The 16,737-nt window shown below is 32.7% G+C and overlaps 1 protein-coding gene across 1 annotated transcript in view; it reads right to left on the reverse strand.

The window, feature by feature from the left end:
* LOC144851401 (papilin-like) overlaps positions 1–11,477 on the reverse strand; it is a 44,836-nt gene extending 33,359 nt beyond the window's left edge. The window contains exons 1-5 of the mRNA XM_078708829.1: positions 11,235–11,477; positions 10,472–10,535; positions 8,278–8,369; positions 5,930–6,081; positions 4,956–5,095 (exon numbers count right to left, since the gene is read on the reverse strand). Coding sequence (XP_078564955.1) covers positions 4,956–5,095; positions 5,930–6,081; positions 8,278–8,369; positions 10,472–10,535; positions 11,235–11,278 — 492 coding nt within the window. The 5' untranslated portion in view covers positions 11,279–11,477. The remainder of the gene's footprint in view (positions 1–4,955; positions 5,096–5,929; positions 6,082–8,277; positions 8,370–10,471; positions 10,536–11,234) is intronic.
* Positions 11,478–16,737: the final 5,260 nt, after the last annotated feature.

Here is a 16,737-nt window from a genome sequence, read left to right on the forward strand (position 1 = left end):
TTCATTTAATTTCCCTCTAAGTAGTGTAATTTAAGACCGGTCTTTAGTTAGAGGTATTCTAATTAGAGACTACAGCTACTAAACACTACTAAATCCTGGGTCACGAAAGTGGTCTTTAATTGGAGGGATACCTATCCAATTTGTACACTCTCTTATTTATTAATGTTTTATAAATTCAAATATTTATTTAATAGTGGAGTTGTGGCTTGGTGGTTTAATGGTGATCACTCCAAGGGTCCTGGGTTCAAGTCCTGTCAAATGTCAGGATTTTTTCTAAGGACAAAATTAGAACTCCACTCCCAAAGACTTGTAATAAGACTTTGTTTATGTAGAGCATCTTGTGTATATGTTTGTCTTTTGAACCTCTGAGGGTCCCTAATGATTAGCAATTGCTGGATGGATCACCCTCATTAAATATGGTAAAAAAAATTTTATTTTTTTAATAAAAAAATTTACATCATAATGTTTATTCAATTCTTTACAAATATTTAAACTGGATAAGTGCCTCAAGTGTATGATTTTCTTTCCATGTATATTTGATTGAATGTGTAGTTCATGAACAAAGGCACTACTAAGATAAGATAATAAGATAAGATAATAAGATAAGATGATAAGATAAGATAATAAGATTTATAAAGCGCAAAACTACATGACAACAATGAAATTAGAGTAAATAAAGTGTGACAAATTTAATAAGAACAAGTCTACATCCTTGTGCATTGCGTCAGGAAAACCGACAAATATCAGAAATTGAAATTCAGCGAGGCACGAAACAATTACACTTTCAAGTTATAATTTATAAACTGTACTTTTTATTCCCCAAGCCAAAATCACATTTCAAATATTTCCAATCTATTGTTCCAAGGTTAGAAAGTGATTTTATTATTGGTAAGTAATATGTCAGTTACATGTGTACATTTTAACATTGGAACCTTGTCAAAATAGAAACATACGACAATTCGTAATGACAAATTTGCCGGCATTCTCAAAACAATATAAAAAGTAACAAACAATCAAGATGATGTAATCAGTTTTGTTTTAGAAACAAATAAAGCATGAATTATTGTTACGCCAAAATTAAACTATTTCCTGGAAAAATTGCTGTCATCTATGAATGCAAAAACAAAAGTTGGTACTGTACTATAATTGGCATGGGAAATTGTGCTGGGTGGCTCTTCTTGGTAATTTCTTTTCAAAAGGCATTTCAACCCTCTAAATGTTCTTGTAGAAATACCTAAGAAGCCTACAAGTTTAGGATGGGAGAGGATAGCTAAAGCTGTGTCTATACTACAAACTAGTTTGACAACAAAATTGTGATGTACCCAAATATGGTAGTGATATAACCAAATATGGTAGTGATCATCATGTCCATATATGGGCAGATCACATTTGTTTGTCACATAAAGTTTGATAGTGTAGACAGAGCTTAAGATGGTCTAAAATAGGATATTTTCCACATGGGCATGTCGACGAAAAGTGAAAAGATTTTAACCTCGCCTATCACCAAAGGGCTCCCAGGTATAAATAACATAATTGTTCAAAAAAACTTACAAGTCAACCAACAATAATTTTGACTATACTAACTATTAATGGAATTATTACAAATAGTATGGCTGCAGTCTATAACCTAGAGGCATTCAAAGTAATTACTATATGAAAGAAAACCCTGGGATTGCATACATTAAGCATGTCCCATCTGGTAATATCTAATAATGATTTAATATTTTTTCAACATAGAGAAAAAAAAACCATGTGTCTACAAGGTGTTGTGGTTTTAAATCCAGATGTTCTCCCTCTGGATTCAATTTGTATAATTAAATCATAATTCATTGATAAAAATAATATGTATATTTATTTTACTATAAAACTGGATACATGGAAAAAGGCGGAGCTAGTAGTAGGATATGGGAAATGGGGGGTTGGGGATTTAGACTTAGAGGTCCGGAATTCTATCTTTTTTGACCGTTCAAAAATGGACTATAAGTCATCTACTGTATTCCAAATTTGCATAGAATGTCAAGTAAAATTTGTACTGCATTTGTGCTATAACCAAGGAAAACCAGAAAAGCAAACATGCTCTTTAGGCTGGCATTGTTAAGTTCACTGTGCACTTGCCTCCCTAACACAGCATGCTCATTCTGTGGTATTAGCCCTCTCTACCAACCTACAGGACGTTTGTAAAACTCTGTCTTCACTATCAAACTTTATGTGACAACAAAATGTGATGTGCCCATATATGGACATGATGATGTCATATCACAACCATATTTGGGCATATCACTACCACATTTTGGTGCATCACATTTGTTTTGGTCAAACTAGTTTGATAGTGTAGACAGAGAAATTTCTCATTTAACACATTACTGGATTTGATGTGCACCTTTCCCATTACTTTTGATATTGTTGAGTTTAAAATGAATTCGTAAATTACAAAAACTTTTAAGAATGTTTTGTTAATAAATCGTAAAATATTAAATGATTTCAAAGTTAATTGGATAAACTATAGTGGGTTGCTTTCTCACAGTGTGACGCTTGTACCAGCCAGAGGGCATGCTTTTAGCTGCCTACCGAGTTAACAGCGTCTGACATTGAAAACATCGTACAACTCCATATTTTCACTTAATTTGTTTCATTTATGACCGCCAAGGTATTATGGGTTGTGCCGAGGGATAATAATCCAAATTGATTTATTTTGTTTGGATAAAACTTGTTGATAGATTTAGATTTGTTGGAATTACATTGCTAAAGGCAAACACTAAAATACCTTATCAAACGGAACAAACGCTGTATACTGGTTTATGCTATATAATGAAGAATGGGTCCAAAAAGTATGTCTTAATGTATAAAATACTATATAATAATGATGTACTGTATAGGAATATATATATATATGGAAATACACTGATACCACAGCATTGTCATTTTTTCAGTAATTTGCCTTTGGATTTATATATGGAAATACATATATATGACATATATACATAGTTGAAATAAAATAGATGGAATGTGTACTTGCTAACATAGAAAAGACTTACAATTTTGGTATGTGATTATTAATATAAGAATGTACTGTATGATGAAGGGAACTTTTTATATTAATAAGTAGATTTTGTGATCGGAAGACAAGTATGATAATTGTCAAGATAAAGTACCACTAGTAATTCGGATATGGCAACTCCCTTTTTATAGTGTGAAGGTTTATGTACTGATAACAACTGATAGAAATCTAATATCAATTTGATTAGTTAGTCTCATGGTGACACAATTAAATCAATCCTGTCAGTTTGCATTAGGTCCCTAGTTGGTACAGCTAGTAGCCGCATATTCATGTAAGAAAAAAATTAGGGTTAGGGTTATAATTAAAATCGTATACCAACATTTGCCAGGACTTGAAGAAATCCATAGCGAACAGTTTTATATTTATTTTCCACACATTTAACAAATATGAAAATATAATTGATTAAGAAACCAATGAGAAAGGATGTCGAAATAAGTAACATTGCGTTGTATTTTTAGGCACATTTTGAAAACAGTTCATATGGCCTCTAGGATTCTTGTCAGTGCTGTTTACTATGTAACCACTCCAATGTTGTGGCAAAGTCACTAAGAAATAATTACTAGGTCAAATATAAATATTTTCAACAAGGTTAGGGTTTAAGTCCAACTGTGAGTGTGACAGTAAAGGAAAGTGTATTTCTTGGAGTATGAAGTATGAAACTATTAGCCTAAAGATAGCTTTAACCTAGTACTTGATCGACAGAAATCTAGGACACCCTACAAATACAATCATAGACTACATTCTACCTCTTTTGTCTATGTCGCCACATACCCCAACAACAAATAAAATATCTAAATGGTATAAAAAAAGTCCCATCACTTAGTACACATGGCAATATTTACCTAGCTTTTGAATATTTGGCTTAAAATAACAAGACAAGTGTTACAGTTGTAAGGAAAACAATAGGTACCTTTTGCAGATATAAATACAGAGTGTACTGACAACACGGTTCCTTATGCAGTTATTGTCTAACAAGTCAATGTCAGGTTTTTAAAATTACACAACTTGTTTTTGCCTATTTTTGTCCTTCTGTTTGCTGATCAAATGGCTTCATATTTGGTTTCATTTGACTTGTAACTTAGTAGGGTTATTAGAAGAGTTATTTTAACCAGGGTACAGTATAATATTGGGGTGTTTTAACACAGTTGTATGAGCAAGCCAAATCGTATCGTCACAATCAGGCCAATACCTACAATACTAACAGTATAAAGAAAGTGTCCCCTTAATAGTGGTGAACCCTAAATAGCTATCGGCCAAAATGTTAAAACCATTATTAAACCTACGTTTGCTTTGTCTGGTTCTATTTTAAAGGTAGTAGTTTATCAATATCTATTTTTACCTTTACAACCTTTTTTTCATTTTTTACTATTCAAAATCAATGAACTGTTTCCAATGTTCTAAAAATGCTGGCCTTCTTTACTAAACAGGGTTTTTGATTTATAACATTTACAGATCTTTAAACCACATATGGGATTAGGTAAGAGTTGATTTTTCAATGATTACACTACAATCTAACCCTGAATTATTTTAAAAATCTTTACTAATTGCTATGACATATTTTTAACATAGGGTTCACACGCAAGATGGCAGACAATGACATCCATTTTTTTAGCATCTGGTTGTATAGAAAGCACATTTGGCTTTTCAGACACTTTAAATTTAACACCATATTTATTAATAAAATACATTACTTATATTTTCCCAATCAATAAACTCTGACAATAAAACAATGTATCTTGAAAAAAAAAAGACTTTTATTATTTTTAATCCATTTTAAAATAAACGGTTAATTTGCGTTATGCACCAGAAACAGACACTAAGAAAGGACAACAGTATTTTTTAAGTGTTCTGTGTTCAATAATTTGCATAAAATATCAGGTGTAGAATACATTCTTACCTGGCATTTTCCATTGACACAGATATCTAATGAGTATGGATTGTCAGGATAACACTTTGTACCATCTATCACATTCTCGTTGAAATTTTGATAAAAATGCTCTCCTTTTGGCATGCAAACAACTTTACATTTATTTGGAGCTGTTAGTGTAAGAAAAAATGTGATTATTAACAATATTTATTTTTATAACATAAAAAATTGATATTATTTTGTCGTTAAATATGCCGTTTTAATATCACATAATAGTTATTCACTTTGACCAAAAACTGGATCAAAAACAAAAATTATTTTTTCTGAAAAAAAATGTAATTTAAACAGAAGTGAATAACTGCAAAATTGCCTATTCAAAATCTGATTTTATTCATCTTTATTTTTCATGTTTTTGGGGGACAATACATTTTTAATAAGCACAGCATAATACTGTACTGCACATGCCTACAAAATAATCTATGTTGTGATAACTTCCACAACTTAACCAAATTCAAAATTGGGGACTTTGTAAAATGACAAAGTCAAAATCTGAAAAATTATAATTATGCAAAATAAATAGGTTTTACAATATCCTTAATTAAACCCCATCATGCGATAAGTTAATATTCGGATATTCAACTTTGAAACGTCAAAAGTTTAATAGACAATAAATAGTTTATTAATATTAAACAAACATTATTCTACAATAAATATTGATGGAGAGCTTCTATCTAATTGATGTGTAATATCACCTGACTCTCTAATTTATTGAAATATACACTAACTAGTTTTAATGTACACGAAACGAAGTAAATTAACATACATTTGTTTATAGAGAATCTATTTTCACATCAAAAGTGGCCTTTCAGTTCAAAAATATGATACAAACAAAACATTATTTAAGACTCTAGTCTTTTAGCGTAATATTATTTATCATACAGTCTTTTAATTAGGTGTGTATGCGTGTGTAGCCCTACTCATTATACAAAAATGCAAGTACTTACTGTTAGTGTATGGAACCCAAAGATGTTTTTTTCCTTGGACTACAAAATCGTTGTAGTTTGCACATTGCATTGAACGAATATCGGTAGAACCCGCAGGGCAATCATGGACATTACATGACCGGTACGTTTTGTTCTCTCCGTTACAAGGAGGCCTAAAATGGAGATAACATGATAACGTTATTCATCTACAATGAATGTATAAAACAATTCAAATGGGTTACCTTTGTCAAGCTAAAATAAAGAGCCTTAAAGGGTAGCTCCGGGTACCCCAATTTCAAAAGACTGGATTTGCCACTGGGCAGTTTTTTTGTGGAAAATAATTAATTTCAAACTCTTAAAAACAATTCTGATGGCTAGTGACGCCATCATAAAAACTGTTTAATTGCCAATAGTGTAAGCTTCATTTATTTATTTTATTTGAACCATATTTAATGAGGGTGATCCATCCAGCAATTGCTGATCGTTTGGGACCCTCGGAACAGATACAATATATAAAATACAACAAAAACAGAAAAGTCATTAGTTTGACTTAATAAATAATATGAGGAAAGGCATACACAGTAGAACAGTACTAAACGTGATCTTTGCTATTACATCACAGGCTCCATGTGGTTTAACATTCATAAATCAATGTGATTTCAATACATAGAGTGTATACTGGGGTTATTAAACTACAATCATTGTACTCACTGTAAAGTGCTTACATTGACTGGGGATTATGGTTGAATGTACTGTAATGCTAACAGACATTTAACAATGTTTTCTTTTGGGGGTGAGGAGCTTTAGATTAGGAGATGGTAAAATTTAAAATGTTCAAAAAGAATTTAAACACACACACACACACAAAACAATGTCATAGTGTAAGTGGGGTGCTGAAGAGGGTCAAAAGCATCAACAGTGAATGCTAACCTTCCAGCTCAGACTTACAATATAATTTTTTTTTTATTGAATCCACAGTTTCTTAACCAATTAAACAAATAAAACAGCAATATCTGTACTGTACATGCTCAGAAACTTTCTTTTGTAACACAAACAAGTATGAATTCTACACTACTACTATTTGATTGGTATTTTTTAACTGTAAAACATATTTTAAAGTTTACAATTATTTTAAAAAGAGCGATACCAGCTTAAGTAATACAGTAAATATGTGGAAATAAAAATAAGTGTAAACACTAAATGATGAGAGTAATTTGTGTGAAATGTCATGCACTATTGGACGCATACAACCCATTGATTTGTTTGCTTTGCTCCATATTTAACGACCTCATTTCATTTACCAAAAACCCAAGTTTATTATTAATTTTTTTTACCTTTGATATTCACATAACAAGATCTTTTTAGTCATAAAAACTATTTGCAGACGGTATTCATTCATTCTGCTTTTATTCATAATTTCTCTTTGCAGTATATATAAAATAAAACTGAATTGCGAGAGATTTACATATAAAACAATGTGCATTTAATACACAAAGTTGAATACACTATAAATGTTTCTATTTAAAATATGATCTTCCTTGGAATTTGTTGTATTACTATTTTTACCCATAAAATATAAATTTCTGTTTATATTTTGCAGACACTTTATCTACTGTATGTATTAAGAAGACTTACAAAATGAAACCTACTCCTACGCCATTTAGAACAATGTAAACATCCACTTATAATTTATAGGAATCAATAAATGCAAGAGAATATTCCAGACACTTATTGTGTTTAACTGTTTTTTACACTTTATCTATAATTTTGGGCTACTGTATTTGACTTCACAGTCTCTCAACATCTTTGCCGCGCAGCGGGGTGAATGTTTTTAAATTGGGTTAAGCTCAAAATAGTGTGAAAGTGCAGTAACACTATAATTTGTCTAGTATCATATGCAGATTCTGTAATACAGTGTAACATATATATCACATATGATGCTTGTATCATAGGCCATAAGCTTAAACTAACCCTAACATAATACAGGTATCACATATGATGCATGTGTGACACTGTATTACAGCATTTGCCTTATGACACTTGATAATGCCATGTTGATACGTATTTAGGTCAGGTTTGTATATAGCTAACAAACAATATATTCTATCTTTTTGATAGTCTACAGTACTATTAATAGTATTGTCTATCAATAATATACTTACTACACCTACTCAATGGAAACAATGCTACCTTTTAATACAATATAAACACTGGCCCACTCATGGGTATAAATGTTTACATACAGTATTTTATAGTTTCATTGGATTTAGTTTCCTTTTTGGAATACCTACTACTACTACTACTAAAGTTGATCTAATTTTAATTCTTTTCTAGAGTGATCCACTATCTACAATCCATTCCCATCTTACCTTATGCACTTGCGTTCCATGTAATAGACTCCGCCCCCGCAAGAGCGGGTACATGCAGTTGGTTCACTCCAAGGTCCATAGCCATCATCAGCCTATGAAATGAACCAAAAATTTACATAATATAAAACTACTAATACATACACTTTGTATGGTACAGTAGGTAAATGTGGGTTGAATCCTAAAAGCCAATTTACTGACGAGCAGTAACGGTAAGTGGAAAACCGCGTAGCTTGTCCTATGCAGAATCTGTATGATATAATAGATCTATTATCCTGAGCGAAAAACACCCGTCTGCTCAGCGCTGTGTGTAACTGGTCATAACGAATAACATAGATTATATATTTTTATTACCGTTTTATTACGGTTACCGCTCAATTCGTTTGTGTAAATTGGCCTTTACTGGGCTGAATTGTGCTCAGATGTGGACAACAATACAACAACTATCATCTCTCCTGAATTTGGAATGATTACTATAGTATAGTAATAGCGCTAACTGTTTTCTCTGTTTACGCTTGTTTTTTATTTTATCTTTATTTTGTTTTTAATTTCTTTATTTTATTAGTTAATGTTCCTATTTTAAAAAGTGACGTATATTTAGTAAAATTAACTTCTATACATACGAGTGCCATCTGTAAATTAAGACATGGTGGGTGTACTTTCTAATATAGTGTTAAGTCTTAACAAAATAATAGCCAGTGGTACAAGCCCTGTAGGACATTATCAACACCATATACAGTATCACACATGGTGCAAACCATTCACTACAAGTGGTAGTAATTACAAGTAATTATCAATCAATTAGGGTTATCTAATGATCACACATGTCCTTAGGCAGCTCAATCAACACTTTTTAAACATAAAATAAAGCAATGCATTTAAATATTCAACTATATTTATTAAGAATTTGTTATTGATTAAAATATAAAGAGAAAATAAAGAGATATTTTATAAACTATGTTAGCAATATCACTGTTGGATTTTGTAGTATCTTAAATGCACTATGTTGTTATGTGTTGACCATGTGACATTTGTTCTTTTTTATGGTGTTTTATATTTTTACCCTAACAATAACAATCAAGGAAAATTACAAGCCATGTATATTTATGAGTTTCCCCAAATAAATGATATTTAAAAATCTGAGGGACTGAGGTAGGAAATACTGTACAGACAACTCTTCTATATCAGAGACCAGTTGAAACTACCATGGTTACCCTCAGTGGTACTAGGTCACAAGGGCAGCATTAGCCTAGCTTAAAATTCTTTTTTTATGTTCCTAAACACCTGCTGGTAGAAAATATTAAAAATTCATCCTAATGAAAAATTACAACAGGTGTAGAATATTAAAAAGGCATTACAAACTGATAACTATTGTAACACTGGGTGAAGTTGTGAGTCTGGAAAAGCCTGGCTCAATGGACTGCAGAGGCAGCATGAATGGACCAGAGGAGGCACCAATGAAATGGGGGAAGCACCGCTGGGCCAGACGAGGCACCAATGGTATGGGGAGGCACCAATGGTATGGGGAAGAACCAATAGATCAGAGGTGGCACCAATGGTATGGGGAAGAGCCAATAGATCAGAGGTGGCACAATGGACAGGAAGAAGCACCATTGGATAGGAAGAAGCACCAATGGAATCAGGAAGCACCAATGGAATTTTACCAATTATTTTAACTGAACCTATTTGGTTGCATGCTGATGAATCTGTTCATCAAAACATAATTTTTTTTACCTTTATAATTATTAAATTATATGTACACTTCATGAATTATTTACATACCTAAATAACATCATAACCAATTATGATATTGATATACATGTATAATGTTTTGATGCCCTGATGTGATCAAGGTTAAAACATTAGGATACATTGTAAACAATATACTATTTACCATACATTTTCAAAACAAGTTTGAAGTATGGTAATTCAGTCTTGGAGGCGTGGCAACAATTTTGAATTTCTGGTATCAGGGATAATAGTCCAACTTTGTCAAATATAATGTTGATGTATTGTATTTTGTAAGCAGCATTTTAGCAACTTTAAACACCAATAATTACTTACTTAATTCTTTTTTTTTAAATCATTAAACCGAAAGCTAAACAAATGTAGGCTTTCATTTGTAACTAATACAGAGTACTCAAAATTGCGCATATGCAGAATTTAGCAAATTACCAATAAAAATAGTTGTAAATACCTGTTGAGATGTGATGATAGGTAAGATAGCAATAATAACCCCAATGGCAATTACTGAATAATACCTGTGACAAATAAAAAACAAAATCAGAACACTTCATTGCAGTAAAGTAAACATTTGACAGCACATTATCTTATATTGAAATTGACTAAGTATATGTAATAATTAGGCCTAATAATATTCTGTCAAAAAGTAATTAATATAACTTCATTTTAGCTGGGATCTGCATTGGATAAAATATAAAGTAATATGAAATAAAAAAATAAATTATGAACACAACCATCCAAGCTCATACATATAGGTGAGTTATTCTTCCTCGGGTCACATTTGCCTCATTTGAATACATGGTCACACTAGACTGAACAACCATGCCATCATAGTCAATTGACATGACTATCCCAACCGAAATGTTTGGTCGAGTGGTAAAGGGTTTACTCTATGACACTGGAACCCTGGGTTCGAGGTCTATCAATAGCATGTTTATTTGTAATAGTTGAGAGAGATTATTTAGAGGGTTAGGTTAAGTACATTTAGAAAGGTAATCTCTTCTTCTGTTTTGGCAAATGTGACCGAGGAAGAAGAGATTGCCATACATATAGGCTAGTGCCGTGGTGTTAAGAAAAAAAGAGAAAAAAACAAAAATTTTAACACAAAAAATAATTGCCAAAAATAACCAATTTGAGTGACTGAACAACCAAATAAATACGCATCACACAGAAGAACTTGAATAATAATATTTGTGACAGTTTTATTTATAACTTACCTCACCCTAAGCCAAGAACAGCAACAACGTAGGCCTAGTTCCATAGTGTTCGTGTACTGCTCCACACCAGTGTCTAGCAGTATGACAGGGTACTCAACTTACTGACCAGCCGTGTGACAGAGGCCTAATTTTCAGAAAATTAAACAGTTCACAGTGGACATAAATACGAACAGAGTTTGCTTGCTTTTATTCAATCCCTAAAGCACAATATGTACCTTAAAATTGAAGTTATTTTAGGCAAGGAATCTACAAATTGTACTGTATCCTAGGCCAAAGCCCTAACTAAGTATCCAAGGAATGACAGCTCGCCTAAAATGAATTAAATATTTATCGTCTGCCCACACCACCACCAACTTTCAAAACACACACACGTGTGTAGTTTTATGGATTCGTCGATTTAGTAATACCTGTTGGTGTTTCACAATATTTATCACTTATCCACTGATTAAAATCAACGTTTAACAAAACCTTTAAAAAATATTACTATTATTTTAAAACCCAAAATTTTATTATTAAAAAATAAAGTTGTTTACAAATGTTATTTGCAAAATATAAATATACATATTTTTACCGACAATTTTAATGTAGGAGTCCAAAACTTTAGTAACCGCACGCTGGCGCTATACAACTTTAAAAGAACTTTGGCGCTGCAACTAACCTATTAGTAGAACTATAATGCAATTGTTTAATATAATTATTGAGTTTACATCAGAGTTTTTGGCTAATTATAGCTAATAAGATGGCTTTTTAAAATAACATAATAAAAAGTTCATAAAATATTTTTCTAAAAATGTTTTCCTTTCTTAATTCCTCGTGAATTTTGGACGTTTTTATACAAATTATTGCTTAAAATATTTATTTTTTGTTACATTTGAATTTAGCTGCCTATGTGTATAAAAGAAAGAACAACGACGCCCTCAATATTTTTACGAACTTCAAACTTGCTTCAAATAGAAAGAAGACACATTTATAACTAGCAAAATTATTCAAAATTAATCATTTTGCAATTAAATCATGGAGTCGAAACGGCGTCGGTCTAAACGAGCCACTTAAACTATGGCTTAATACACTGTAGGCCACTGGTGGAATAATACCAGTATTAGGTATCCCTACGATGGAATGTGGTCCCTCTGCTTATAAATACCCAGTATAATGGAGTTCCTGTCCGGCATAAACACGCTTGAAAAACGAGAACGAGATTTCGGATCTCACTTTTGTAATCATACCGTACCATTCAATTTGTAGCATCTACCATTTAAACGCTTTTATCTCTGGATGGGGGGGGGGGGGGGGGTTAGTAATCAGGTTAGGGGCTGCTGGCGACCCCCTTTTTACATCTAGTTCACACCTAGACTAATACTGCATGCTATTGGAAACTCTACCACTGCCTGAACTATCAATGCTCTCGATGTAATGATGACCTAGTTTGGTTCTTAGTGTTACTCTCTCGGTCGCGAGCTATAGCTATCAAGAAGCAATTACCTTCTTGGAAGTTGATAAACGGTTCAACTCCTATATACGTTGCATTGCGCCATACTTATGTGCTTTGTTCTTTACTATGAAGCCACCGCTAATTGAATCATTAATGTTATAATTTTTGCAGTTCAAAAGGGTTGATTGAAATTTAATGAAATGTCAGTAGCGTTCATAGCCTATACTTCTTGGTACTGACTATCTCTTTTCAATTAAAATATATTGAACAATGTGAGAAATTGTTGGCGTAGGTTGAAGTCATTCACCCGAGACGCGTCGACTGTGGTAACTAAGCGATAAGATGACGCACTTTTCCTTGATGTTAAGTACGTCAACTTACCGCTAAGAAAGCGAATTGCGGATTAATATAGTCAAGAGATTGATTGGTTAGATAAAGGCAGATGGTACGTTTACATAATTTGATGTGGGCGTTCTACGCGGGGACTACATTCATTTAAACTTCACATTTTTTAATGCGCATCATTTAATTTACTCTAATTAATGTCAATAGACCCAGCAGAAACCAAACACGAAGGCAATCTCTATAAAATCGTCTTTCAAGAATCGTTACGAATTAACAATTTAAAACGTAGAAAAGAATTCATTTCCGATTAAAAAACATTTTTTTAGAAACTGGATGTCTCAGATCATATATATACGAATGTCGTCGTTTATGGGGTTAAACACGCATCAAGTGTCGTTAACTCAATTTAAATTGTAAGCTACAAACGTTACTGTATCCTACTTTATTTAGCAAAGGGTGCAAACATTTGGCCAACTGAACTCGCAAAGCTGTAATTAAAATATTATCGGTATCTTTATTGTTTAAGCTTGGTTCCCACTTGTACTTAAGTCGACACTCAAAATAGACATAGACGCAACGCAAGTGAATTGACCAATCACAGGCGGCAGTTTCATGATCCATCGCGTCGTGATTGGTCAAATTACCTGCCGCGCGATATGTCGTTGGAGTACGTCTAATTCTTAGACTATTCAGACCGTATAGACTTTCACCGACAATTGACTTTCGTTTACCTGATCGCTGTGGAGGATAAGTTCTTGTAAAGGTGAACGGCTGCCCTATAGAACCATCACCACAAATCAGATTTATGAATTACATTTATTATTATATTTGAAAATAGGCCTAACTTGGATTTAAAGGTTTTGATGAAATGACGTGGTGGTGGGCGGTGTAACGAGTCGCCATTATACTTTTACCATTAGAGAACATACAACATAAATCATTCAAAGCTTATATCAATTATTTCAAAATAAGACAAAAATAGATATATTAATACTAGAAATAAACTAGTTTAATATGATCAAATTAATTGATGTCTTCTTCGCAGAAGAGATTCGTTTCAATCCTATACAATTATCTCATATCGTGCAATAGCTGGTCATATTAACGGACAGGCCTAAATTTGAATAGTTTTATTGGAATAATACAGTAGTAGTAGAAAGCGACATGGTTTCAGTTTAAACCATAATCTTTAATAGGCACGCCTTGCCGATTCTCAGTACTGTATCATTTTTATTAGTATCATAACAAATTCTGTAATACACGGTCACATTATGAATCACATGTGCGCATCACCTTTTTTGTAGGACTTCCATTGGACCAGTGTAGGCCTAGATACTTATCGCTATCTTTGTAGAGTAGACGCCATAATACCAGATTAACTAACTAAGTCTGGACTGATAAACTAAACTCTATGTGTTGTTGGAAGGTAAAGCAAATCAAATTAGAGAAGATAATTAAGTAGAAAAATAAAATATCTATCTACACTATTCAATGTTATGTGACAAAACATGGCCATATATGGCTGCAGTCGCGTGCTCAAGTTAGTGTTTACCGACCAATCGACAGACCGACCAACCAACCGATAGACCGACCAACCGACCGACATAGTGAGCTGTAGAGTCGACTAAAAATGTGTTGTGCCCATATGGACACGATTATGCTATATTATTTACTACCATATTTGGGCACATCAAACTTTATTTTTTCAAACTAGTTTAATAGTGTAGACAGAGCTTTAACCGCTCATACATCCAACCCCATAAGGTGGCGTATTTCAAGTTTAACATATGGTCTAACATAAACATACACGGTCTTAAGGTTTTCTTAATAATTGTCTGATTTTACCGCACTCTCATCAATATTTAAAAGACTGTGTGGGTAGATACCACTAAACTAGGCACTACAATTCATGGAAAGAACCAGGTATTGGAATCTATTAAGTACGGTTCATTATCCGAACAACCGACAATGTGCTTAGGCCCTATAACTACCTCATTCATGACGTAGATCTAAGTTTATTAAGTTCCTTGATTGTCAAAAATGTCTTTTATTTTAAAAATAACTATTTAAAAAATCTTGTCGGAAATGGCAACGGATATGTATCTGCCATTTATTGAGAATCTTACGTGCATCCCAGGCAGTAAGGAGTATCTTCAATCTGTATTCTGTCACGTGGTGTAGCTTGTACTGAAATAGGCCATCAACTGCTGGGAATGACGTCATATAGTCACGCGTCTCATCGTTAAAAAATGAAACTACTGTCCGAAGTCAATTGTAAAAGATCTATCAATTGAGATAGATGTGATTTATACGTCGTAATAAATCTGAAATTATTCATGATTCCAACTGCTTAGCTTAATTTTTAAACGTTTTCATTCAGATGGATTTGACTGAATGCCAGATTTTAATGACGTCATCAGTTAGGACGAGAAATGATGATGCGATCTACACGAGACAAAAGAAAGTAGTATTATTGCGGAGACGTTTAATTCATGTCAAACTAATAATAATATTTGAATATAAAAACAAATTCATATAACACACACTGAATGTGGATTACTACTAGGCCTACTACTACACGAGGAAACGTGAGCTACCGTATTGGCGGTCGGTTTCTACCCGCCGCTCCTTTTAAGTTTCCAACACCAGAACGAAACATTAATTTTATCTGACCAATCAATCTCTTGACTATATTAATCCGCAATTCGCTTTCTTAGCGGTAAGTTGACGATATTGATCGATCGATTGATTGATCCTATTGATCGATATAATTCTCATATACTGAAAGTTTCATAAGTAGGTCTACCAACCGCGAATACATTTAATTCAAATTAAGTTTTAAAACACGTGAAACGCACATGTTACTAAATCTGAGAAATGAATGACTTAGTTGCCTTTTTACGAAGCACTAATCCACCCCCGCGATACTTGAAATCAGTTAGGATGACATACATTCATATCAGTAAATTATAAATTATTTTCTATGCTAATGTTATCTTTGTGATACATGTCATAATATATATTTGTACGTGAATGATTATTATTATATTATATATTATAGCTACTGATGAAGGGCTAGTGTTTCCCGAAAGCTCTGCTAATTTTTCTGGCTGTTTTACTAATTATCGTTTTGATTTAGCTTTTCGCTTTTTTTTGTATCTCTATTGAGATCCAGCCACTGATACCCACAGCATTGTCATTCTTTCAGTAATTTGCCTTTGGATTTATATTATAGTTACTTTATATTTCTTTTCTTGTTCTGTTGTGAGAATGCTTTATATTTGTGAAAAGTTAATATATAGCGATAATAATTAAATATCAGATGTTTTGCCCTACTCTGACGTAATTTGTACTTATATTAAGTAAATTGAGAATACTTGCGAAAAAATACGCAAGTAATTCTCGGGTGGGACTCGAACTCACGACCACAGATCACTAGCCTGAGCATTGAACCTCTAAACCATCCGAGAATTACTTGCGTATTTTTTCGCAAGTATTCTCAATGTACTTATAATATATGTACATATTATATATACGTCAGAGTAGGGCAAAACATCTGACCAATTACCCAACACCCTGACGCAAAGTTACTCCACAGTAGGCCTAGTTTACAAATAATAACAATTAAATACCGTTTTCTGGGCAATATAACCATATAGTAAAAACACCACACTTTACTATAGAAAATGTTAGAAAACCGAAACTTTCTAGGAAGAGAGGATATAG

This window comes from Antedon bifida, chromosome 9 (assembly GCF_963402885.1).
Source record: "Antedon bifida chromosome 9, ecAntBifi1.1, whole genome shotgun sequence".
Classification (NCBI taxonomy): domain Eukaryota; kingdom Metazoa; phylum Echinodermata; class Crinoidea; order Comatulida; family Antedonidae; genus Antedon; species Antedon bifida.